The 11016-nt window shown below is 38.0% G+C and overlaps 1 protein-coding gene across 3 annotated transcripts in view; it reads left to right on the plus strand.

Moving 5' to 3' along the window:
* The first annotated feature begins 8048 nt into the window (after window positions 1-8048).
* Window positions 8049-11016, plus strand: part of LOC107700961 (mitogen-activated protein kinase kinase kinase kinase 4-like) — a 58694-nt gene continuing 55726 nt past the window's right edge. For all 3 annotated transcript variants that reach the window (XM_016502840.1, XM_016502842.1, XM_016502841.1), the window contains exons 1-2: window positions 8049-8353; window positions 8435-8500. In XM_016502840.1, the coding sequence (XP_016358326.1) occupies window positions 8297-8353; window positions 8435-8500 (123 nt within the window). In that variant the 5' untranslated portion in view covers window positions 8049-8296. The remainder of the gene's footprint in view (window positions 8354-8434; window positions 8501-11016) is intronic.

An 11016-nucleotide genomic window follows, 5' to 3' on the forward strand; every position in this document is an offset into this window, starting at 1 on the left:
AATGTGACTTTGCTGCAGCCTGGAACTGAACTGCTGGTTTTGTCTGGCCAGAGGAGAACTGGCCCCCCGACTGAGCCTGGTTTCTCCCAAGGTTTTTTCTCCATTCTGTCACCGATGGAGTTTTGGTTCCTCTGGCTTGCTTACTTGGGGGCACTTAATTTCCAGCGATATCGTCGACTTGATTGCACAGACACTATTTGAACTGAACTGAGCTGGATGATGACATCACTGAATTCAATGATGAACTGAATGATTTAACTGAATATTGAGTGTTTACTATTGTCATTTTGCATTACTGACACAATATTTTCTTAATTAATGCTGTACAGTTGCTTTGACACAATCTGTATTGTTAAAAGCGCTATATAAATAAAGGTGACTTGACTTGACTAGACTTGAAGATGTTAATTGCAGCATAGCAGAGACAAAGTACATGTAGTACCATGGGTTCAACGGAGTCGGAATGAACCACGAACATCCTAAGATCAAACATTTTATACACTTAGAGTTTACTATCTTTAATTTAAATGAAGTTGCTCCTGTCATTACAGCTGTGGTCTGTATGTTAATTAAGTTCTGACACCCTTTTGTCTGAGGTGGTTCTCAGTGTCCCACACCTGCTCCCATTCTACAATTGGTCACCATTTGCTCAGGATGTGATCATCCCAAATGGTCTACAAACAACATAACTGTTGACTTTCTTCTTCTCTATAATAATTAAGCCATTTTGGGAAATGAGCATGATCAAACATATTGTGGAGTAGAATCTGGGTCGGGGCAGACTATAGATTTTTACAGTATTCTGCGGACATAACAAGGCAACATATGCATTTGGCCTGTTTAATGTCACAATTCACACCAATAACATCTCAACATTTCCAATAGAGTTTAATAATCTTCCTGTGTTCTGTTTACTTGTCCATCTTCAATCAACTATTTTATATATTGACAGGGGACATCAATTATCCTGGATCACAATTACAATATTCAGTATCCAGTTTTCTTTATCTCTCTCAAATCACAAACACAGATAGAAAGCTACTAATGCGAGAAGCTGGATTCGCAGGTATACATTGATCCGAACATAGTTAGCACAAAAAACTGCCAGTCTTGTTGCATTTGGGAATTTATCAGCATCAATGCAGTCAATCCAGAATTTCGTCAAGTTCTCATTCTCAAATGCATGCTTCAGTTCAGATGGTACTTGCATGTCAATGATTTCCAGTTGCAGAGAATCTTCGAATCCATCGTGCAGCATTTGAGATTGTTTGTGCTTGCAATCACGGAGAAAAGTCATAGTTTCACAGTTCAATTATGAGCTGAGTTCACAGACCCTGTGGAGGGCATTGCCCTTGCTAAGCCGTGTTGGGAAGTAACTAGTTACATGAACTAAATTACGTAATTTAATTACAAAACAAATGTAATTGTAATCAGTTACAGTTATTGAGAAAAAGTGTGCAATTAAATTAGTTACTTATAAAAATGTTGCTGTAGTGAGATGCTGTGGCCTTCTCTTGAGCAGAGTGAGATCGACTTATGGCAACTCGGCTATGTTCGTAGGTTGATGTTAGCGTTTGGATTTTGCGTTGTCGGATATCAGAACCCAGTGGATACTTGATATTAAAGTATATTAGTATCTAGGCAACATTAGATACATATAGATACAACTTTACATATCTACTTGTGTCCTATAGCTGTCTAAAAAGCCCGCCACAGCCCCTGTCAAACCGTGGTACATGTAAATGAGTGGCTGTTTCTTTTAGCAGAGGACCAATCGGCTTTTTCTTTACGTTTTTAAATGTTATTTGCAGTGGCCAAAATTCAAAATAAAATGAAATAAAAAATAAATTAATAATAAAAAAGAACAATGGATTACAACAAATTATTTTTCAATTCAGTTCGTTTTGATGTTTTAATTCTGGCATAAGGTATTTTTTCGTTCCGGTTCAAGAGTTCCGAGTTTACAGCTAAATAAAAGAAAGGATAATTGCGCATTGTGCAAATGAGCTTTGAAAATAACAGTAACATCAAATCAATCACTTTTTTCAACCCACTTTCTCATTCGTTTAAAATAAAATTGTTACATATTAAGGTTAAGAACTCACTATTTTGCCTCCTCATTAACACATACAGTAGGCCTATGTCTATTCCAAAAGCAGAGCATCCATATTTTAATTTATACCTTAAATGTATTCTGTTAGACATTTCTGTAATTTCTAGTTATTTACTGTATATCCCCCAGTATAATACTGCAAATTCCATTTACAGTAAGTAACTGTAATACCCTTTGCATCATGGGAATTTTCTGTGACGTCAAACCCCACATACAGTGACTTACTGTATTTTTTAAATTGCTGTATACTACTGTATTTGCCGTAACGGCCTCTGTGGCGCCATTCCATTGAGGTTGTTTTATTTTCCGCATTTCTTACATTTGGATTGACAAGATTTGCACCGCACCGCGTCTACAACGCCGCAACAGCTTGGGACAGACTATACTGGACGTGTTACATGGCTTGTAATGATTGGCAAATAGGTTTGCCCTTCGTGTCAGAAACAGCGCGAGCGCTTGGAGTACATCTGTACGTCAGAAATATACCGGGGCATCACTTCACTGTCCGCATCCACTGTAGACAGTATCGCTGATTATAATGGGTTCTATATTGTCTTTTGTCGTGTCGCGCCGTGCCGCTCGCATCCGAGGAAGACGCGGAACCCATATGTACAAAACCATATGTTAGCAAGGTTAAACTAGTTTAATGGCTATCTGCCTTAGTTTTAGAATTAGTTTGTTATAGTTTTTAATGGAATTTAAGTTTTACTGCATTTTTTGTATTTGTGTTTTAAAGGCAACTGCAATGAAGCATCAAGAAAGACATGAGCATGCCAACCACCCTGAGACTGATAATTCAGGTAAGAGAACAAATAAGTTATGGTTTTGAGAGGTTTGTGTATTCTGTATGGGGTTTGCCTTTTAAATGTGTGCCATTTCTAGTCTTGTTTTTCAGGGAACACATTTCTGTCACTAACAAGTGGATGGTGAGCAAAGGTGGTGGCCACGTTTTGGAGCAGCACCTGGGTTTTGCAGACGGCTATGTATTTCTTTTCCCATTATGTTTCTCTTGCCTAAAGATTCGTTGTGAGGATAAATCCAGAGAATACAACATAAAGCACTGCAAAATGTCTTAAGACAGGAGGAATGGTGAAGATGAACTGTTCCAGCATTGGAAGACTGTATTTTTAAGTGTTATACATTCAATGTTTTAAATAAAGAATTTGATATTTTGTAATGTTTTGTCTGTTTTAATTGAATGCCAGTAGTACATACAGTATGTAGGATAAAAATAAAATGAATTCTATATATAAAAATATAAAATCAAATGAAATCTATAGTAAAATAAATGAACTACAGTAGTATACAGATGAGTTGGATTTTTTATAGTAATTTACTGTAAAACGGTACAGTTTGCTACTGTAAATCTTAATTACAGTAACTGTAATTGTATAACTGTAATAACTGTAAGTTACTGTAAAAACCCTTTGAAATGTCTAACAGTGTAGGCTATAGATTTTTACCTTCTTGATAATATATAATGTAATTTGTGTGCTTAACTTAATTCATGAGGGTGGTATATTTAATCTAAATGTGTAAATATAAAGGATTGTTTACTTCATCGCTACACAATAGAGTGTGTGCGGTCCATGCACTGGGCACATAATTATGCCGTTTACTGTTTATGAATCTGCTGCAATGTATTTTATGGTGCATGAATGAATTAAATTATGACGAATGACTGGAGACGGATTGGAGATGCTTTTACTTTGCCTTATGAGTCTTCTGCATGCTATATTTTTTCAAAGGCTTTCAAAAAGTGGTGGAGACATGTCATATGTATGAATAAATAAATATACGAAATCTATTTTGACATATATTTTTATTCCATATATAGTTATGGCACAAAGAACGCTCCATTTATAATTAGGTACTATCTAACTGTCACTTACGACGTTCCTTTATAATTAAAATCAATTATTTCTACACAATTAATCTCTTTTACATCATGTTTACACTTTGTTATAATCTTTTAATAGGCATATAATCTTTGACAAAATTACTAAAATGTGGATGAATGTTGTTTTAACTCTACATCGCTGACCACCACATAAACAGCTTCATTAGAGTCCCACCGAACAACAGTCAAACGAGAGGAAGCGGTCTACATTTGTGAAGTTTACAGTAACATTTATTTTGTCTTTTCTGATTTCATTAAAAATGATCAGAAAGAAATTAAGCAGTTATTAACCGTTCCAAGCTTTTAAAGATGTTTTCTCTGATGAACAACTAAAACTGCACTGTAAAATCCAATAGTTTACCTTACTTAGATATAATTAGTTATCTTTACTTAGTTGTTATACTTACTCGGTTTTATTAAGTAACAGCTAATTTTAAGGCGAATAAAACAACTTACTGCAATGAGTAACTCTTACTTAAAATATTCAAGTAGCCACAACAAAACCGATGACATTAATACACCAGTGGGAGGCAGCAGTGCGCTAATGTGCGACAAAACAACAGAAGAAGAAATACGGAAGGTTAGAGAGCATGCGCAACAAGCAACGGTTTTTTTTAATTTGTGCGCCGAATTTGCTGAGACTGCTTGCATTTTTACCACTGGACAAAGACTGATTGCTTCTATACAGTAATAATAAGGTAAGCTTCAAAAAATAATTGTGTCAATGCATCTTTCAGTGTGCTGCTAATTTTAACAGACTAACCTTGTCAGCGGTGTTAGCTAACAGTGTTTCCCAACCTTTCTTTAGTCGCGGCACCCTTTGGAAATTGTAACAAACTTGTGGCACCCTACAAAATTAATTTTGTCACAATATTTGAATTTCTAACTTCGATGTGATAATTTGAAAAGTATAGATATTCGGTACAACAGGGAAGAACTGCAGAATATAATGTCATACAGATATTTTTAATATTATAAAAAAACTTGTCCATCAGTGGTGGCTATCAGTAGGCTAATTTCTAATGAAGAGACCAATTTATATGACAGGTTTTAATGTAGGCTTTTATTCATATGTAAACATTATTTAATTACCATTATAACTAGCTATCTCACAAAGTTTTGCTCACTCAGTGTTTTTTTATTTTACAGTGGGGTAATTTTGGTGCAGTAGCACGAGATAGCTTGATTTAAAACTTGAATAAAAAATGACAAGGAGGCTAAGCAGTTAATAATAAAATAAGAACAAATAAAGAAATGACTAATGATAAAAGAGTTGTTTGAAATACGCACATAGTATATTGTACTTATTCATTTAGTTGTTGAAAATAGTGATTCTGAGTTACCAGAACTTGCGTGTAAGTTTACAACACTAAATAAACCTTTGTTATTACAAATTATTCTTATTTCACTTTACTTGTTTTTTTTCAAGGCAATAGGTTTGCATGCTTTTTTTAAGTAAGGTTTACTAATTGGAATTTACAGTGTGAGGTTGTTTTCCTTTTCTATTACATTCTTTAACAGATTTTCAGTTGTCATTTGAAAGGTTTTGCAAAGATTAAAATATTGAATTGCGTTTTAAAAAGGCCAACGCTATGGCAGAAAGGTGAATCTGTCCCCAGGGCCGGGGTGTTACTGCTCATCCGAGGGCTGGATTTGGCCCATCATTTGAAAAGGCCTGCTCTATATGTGCTGCATGCATTTAAAAAGGTGGAGGTGAGGTGGGGTGTGGGGAAGGGGCTTACTGGCACAGTGGTTAACTAGAAGCATTAAAAATGTCACTTCATGCTCAGAAGTTTGCCGACCCCTGGTCTAGTGTATGAATGACAGTATTATTTCATTATTCATCATCACTCTGATAGCTCCTCCCCCTACAGCATCTAATTAAAGCTGCGACAGTTACATGCTTGAAGTGTTTTTTGTTTTGGTTAATTAAGCATTATCCTGGCATCTAAAGTGCATGTTTCATGGTGAATGTTTACCGTCACACACTGTAAACATTATTTAGTCTAAAAAATGACATAGGGCCAGATTAACTAATTAGCGTTAGAGCGCAATGGGAGGGGAAATTCTGCAGGTGATTTAATGACGATGCGCACATTAAAGAACACATTTTAATGACCAGCGCAATCCACCAAGAGCAGCGCAAATTACCGCCTGCTTTAAGATGCACTAAATAATGCCGCAAATACCAGTGAATTGATTAGCGCAAATCTTAGCATTGCATGACTAATTTAAATAGTCTCCTCCCATAAATTTACCGATCGACAAAGAAACTCCTACAAACGCATATTCAGTAAGGTGTGTCGTATGTATGGCAAGCCGTTTTAGCTTAAAATATTCCAAGCGTTACTCGTCGTAATTGCATTTTTACTAGTAACAATTCAATTAGAGAGCTCTACAATTAAATTCTTACTAGTAACAATGCCAGTTAGAGAGCTCTCTAAATCTATTTTAACTAGTTATAAATACAATTAGAGAGCTCTGAAAATGCATTCTTACTAGTAACAATTAATTAGAGAGGTCTATAATTCAATTCTTACTAGTAAGGATTACAAATGTAGAGCTCTCTAATTGTAATACTTACTAGTACAATTTCAATTGTAGAGTTCTCTAACTAAAAATGAATGGAAGTCAATGGAAATATATGACTAGTAAAAATTCATTTGTAGAGCTCTCTAATCATAATTGTTACTAGTAAGAATTGAATTAGAGAGCTCTCTAATTCAATTCTTACTAGTAACAATGCCAGTTAGAGAGCTCTCTAATTCAATTCTTACTAGTAACAATGCCAGTTAGAGAGCTCTCTAATTCAATTCTTACTAGTAACAATGCCAGTTAGAGAGCTCTCTAATTCAATTGTTACTAGTAAAAATGCAATTACGACGAGTAACACTGGGATTATTTTAAGATAAAATGGCTTGCCATAGAGTCGCAAAAATAACTGTGTTCAGGCCTTTTCAGTGCTAATTTCCCACGCGTTTCTTTAGTAAATCCTGACAGTAGTTCTTTAAAGGGGTCCTATTATGCTTTTTCACTTTTTGAATTTTAGTCAGTGTGTATGTTTGGGCATGAAAAAGATCTTCAAACTTACAAATCTCAAAGTCCACTCCAAAGGGAGATATTTCATTTTTTAAGAATCCCTTTTCAAGAACTACAACGAACGGCTCGTCTGGACTACAGCGTTGTTTTCCGGGGTTTTGTGATGTCACAAAGCCCATTAGAATATCATTAACATAATTCCCGCCTACAGGGTGGGGAGGGGCGAGCTCGTGGTGCATCAGACAAGACCACGACGAAGAAGAAGTGCTGCTGTAGCCTCAAGTTTTCACAAGTTATTACACATGCACCTGAATAATTATGTATGTAAATATGTATGTTACAATTACGAAAAAAGACCAGCATAAACCAGCAAAGGACCAGTTTAAACCAGCAAAGGACCAGCATAATCCCAGCATCAAAACATACCTAACCAGCATATGCTGGTTTTTTCAACAGGGGGAGAAAGGTATTGTACTAATGTAAATTATGTAAAAAAACAATGCGTTTTTCGAACCGCCAAGCATGAGAGCATGTTCTAGTACACCCCCAAAACAAATTCAAGCCCTTTAAAGCCAAATGAGGGTTTGCGCTGGCGCAAGCTGATAGTAAATCTGGCCCATAGTATCCCGATTGGCTTAAGTATGCACTTAACAGCCAGCTACTTTTGCTGAAAATCGTAATGTAACGGCTTTACAGATTATTGTTTGTTGCTTGTTGTTGATATGTTCGGTGAAGGGTCATAGCCATGCTGTATTGTGAATAAACACACAGTTATTGACCAATCAGCATCAAGGACTGCAACAATAATGTATATTAATGAGATTCATCTTGTATATTTCTAAATGGATTTTATTGAAATCAGTATAAATTAACAGCAATATAAGATGATATGATGTCCTACTTATTTAAGGATTTTTTTGCATTACAGTAAATGCATTACTGTGATGTATTTATTTAAAACAATGTTCAATTCTATCTATCTATGCTCCTGTTTCAGAACTAGATGCACACACATATCTAGCTGAGTGTGCACGGTCCTCCCTCGTCCCTCCCCTCGGCTGTCTCTGCCCACTCCTCCGCCATGCACTGACCCAGACTCCGCTGCGCTTCATCATCCTCATCGTCATCGCGAACAATAGAGCGAGCTGCAGGCCTGACCGCACGCGCGATACAGCGATGCTCAGCGGCGTCTGAAGCGCACGGAACACACGCGGCATCGCTTCAGACTCGAGCACTCGGAGAAGATGGCGAACGACTCTCCGGCGAAGAGCCTGGTGGACATCGACCTCGCCTCTCTGCGGGTGAGCGTGTCTCCGAGCGTGTCCGCGGGGCTCGCGTCGCGTCGCTTATTAACCTGTGCGATGCTCTTTGTGTGATTGCAGGACCCTGCTGGTATTTTTGAGCTGGTGGAAGTGGTGGGCAATGGCACCTACGGACAAGTGTACAAGGTCGGTGTCGATTGAGTCTTACTACATTCACAACGAGCTTTACTGCAGCGTCGAGACTACTCCGTTATAGTTTTACAGCAGAATAGTCATTTCTACTGAAGTCGAGCGGTTTATCGGAGAGATTGAGCTCTGCTGATGGGTGTGATCTGCTGCGCATGCGCAGAGACACTCAATGCGACAAAAAAGCAGCTTGATTATAAACCGGCTTCACACAGATATGAACGAGCTCAGCTCTGGATCTGTGCATCACATTATTACACCGTTTCAGTCCTGTGTGACCGGCAGACATTCAGCCTTGACTCTTAACAGCTCATTTGTTGATCCCTCTGCCAAAGATTGAGAGATTTTGTTTTGCACAATACTGAATAAAAAGCCAGATAGCTGTTGTGGATAACAGGCTGTCAGACAGCATCGGCCTGCTCTGAAGAAAGCAGTGCACTGATGATGAAGAGCTTCCTCACTGCTTACATTCTTACAGTCTGAGGTCATGCTGCTGTTTCTGAATCATTCACTTACTTCCTTAAACCAGCTGTGAAGCGGTAGATCAGCCAGAAATGAGCCTGCGGTCATCAGTAGAAGCGGGCGTGCTAGTGTGTTTCCACGGTCTCTTGATGGGGCCTCAGCGGGCCCCTGGGGGCTGGAGGAGTGGCTATGAGTTTATCTGAGATAGAGACGGCGCCACCGCTGCTTATTTCAAATGATTTCATAACAAGCTATCAACTAGCATCAACATTTAAAACTATTTTAATGGCAAAACTCAGCGAGTGTCTGAATGAACTTACTGAATTCTGATCACCGCATGACACAGAAATGTGTTATATGTGATGCTAAAGGCTGCATAGCCTATGCTAACAATCGCGATAATAAAAGCACGGTATGCTTCTGAAAATACCAGAGACCGATTGAAGAACTCGGATAAATCATATATGATTATAATCATGTATTGGTTTCATATTTGTTCTGTCTGCTCAGCGTGTCTTTGTTTATACCGGACTTCTGCACCTGCATATGTCATAAATTGCATATGCTCCGTGTAAATCATATACCTCAGATTTTCAGTCTGTGATCTCCCTCTGCTGCTTTGGCTGAAGGGATAACCGTGAGATGGGTTCTGTTGTGTTATATATGTACGCATTTGGACTAAAAAGCCCTAATGGAGTTGTTTTGTGCGGAGCACGTAGCGTATGTGTGTTCTCTCTTTATGTGAAATAATTATAACTATCTGTTTGATTTAGCATGTTGACACAACTTAATGAATGACTATTTTTATCGTAAATCATCGGTATATAAAAATATTGATGCTGAAGCCATAAGTCTTTATGTAAGGGCCAAACGTCCATTTCTTTTTTAACGATATAGGTTTGTTAGTTTCCCCTCGCTGGTGAAATGCTGGGGTTGTGTGACGGTTTCTTCACAGAGGTGTGTTTTAAAGTAGCGCTGGCCCCACAGTGGAAAAGCAGCTATTTACTCTCCCTCATGTCGTGCCAAAACCACAAGACTTTGATTTTTTTAATTATTTTTTTTTATTGAAGCCAAAATTATTTCTGTCCTTTCATTGAAAGTCCATGCAATCAAAATTTTCAAGCTTAAAATGCATATGAATTGCTATGATCAACATATTTAATTTATGCTTTTATTGGCATGTAAACATTGATCATCACACACACACACTCACACACACTTGACTTGATGCATGTAAACGGATGTATGCATGGGTTGGGTCAATTAAAAAAAATAATAGGGTCACTCTCTAAAAAGTGTGAAAGCCAGTGCATTAGTGGGCTCTCTGGAGGTTTGAGGGCCGTATCATCTGAAGAGCCTGCTGTAGTGAAGTCTGACTCTGAAGAACATGCTGTGACACCCGTTAAGCGCTTGAGCTCTCGATCACCCGTAAGCAGCGTTTCATCACAAAACAACACCATGCGCACAGGACAGACGAGCCATCTGATGGTATTCTAGTGAATGAGAAATGATTGCAGTGCAAACCGCTGTAGAGTTAGAAGCGGTGATTCACAGTTCACAGGCTTCATGTGCCACAAATCAGTCGCTGTAGAAATACTTTTAAAGGGGTGGCTGATTGCAATTTCACTTTTTTAAGGTTAGTTAGTGTGTAATGTTGCTGTTTGAGCATAAACTATATCTGCAAAGTTACAAAGCTGAAAGTTCAATGCAAACGGAGATATCGTCTTTTAAAATTCTGGCAGTTTAATGCCTACAAAAACGACTGGTAGGGACTACAACGAGTTACTTCCTGGGTTCATGACATCACAAACCCAGATAAACCCCGCCCCCGGGAAAAGGCAGCAAAGGGGGCGGGGCCATGCTGCACTGCTTTAAAGAAGAGGAAGAGAAAACTAGGGGTGCGTAAAAATCTATTCATATATGAATCATGATTCTGTCTTCTAACGATTCTAATGGATTCACAAGTTTCAAAATCAGTGTTCTAAAGCAGCGGTTCTTAATACTGTTCCTCGCGTCTCCTGCTCTGTCACGCTCTGCATCTCTCTCTCTCTCTC

This window comes from Sinocyclocheilus anshuiensis, unplaced genomic scaffold (assembly GCF_001515605.1).
Source record: "Sinocyclocheilus anshuiensis isolate Anshui unplaced genomic scaffold, SAMN03320099.WGS_v1.1 scaffold1550, whole genome shotgun sequence".
Lineage (NCBI taxonomy): Eukaryota > Metazoa > Chordata > Actinopteri > Cypriniformes > Cyprinidae > Sinocyclocheilus > Sinocyclocheilus anshuiensis.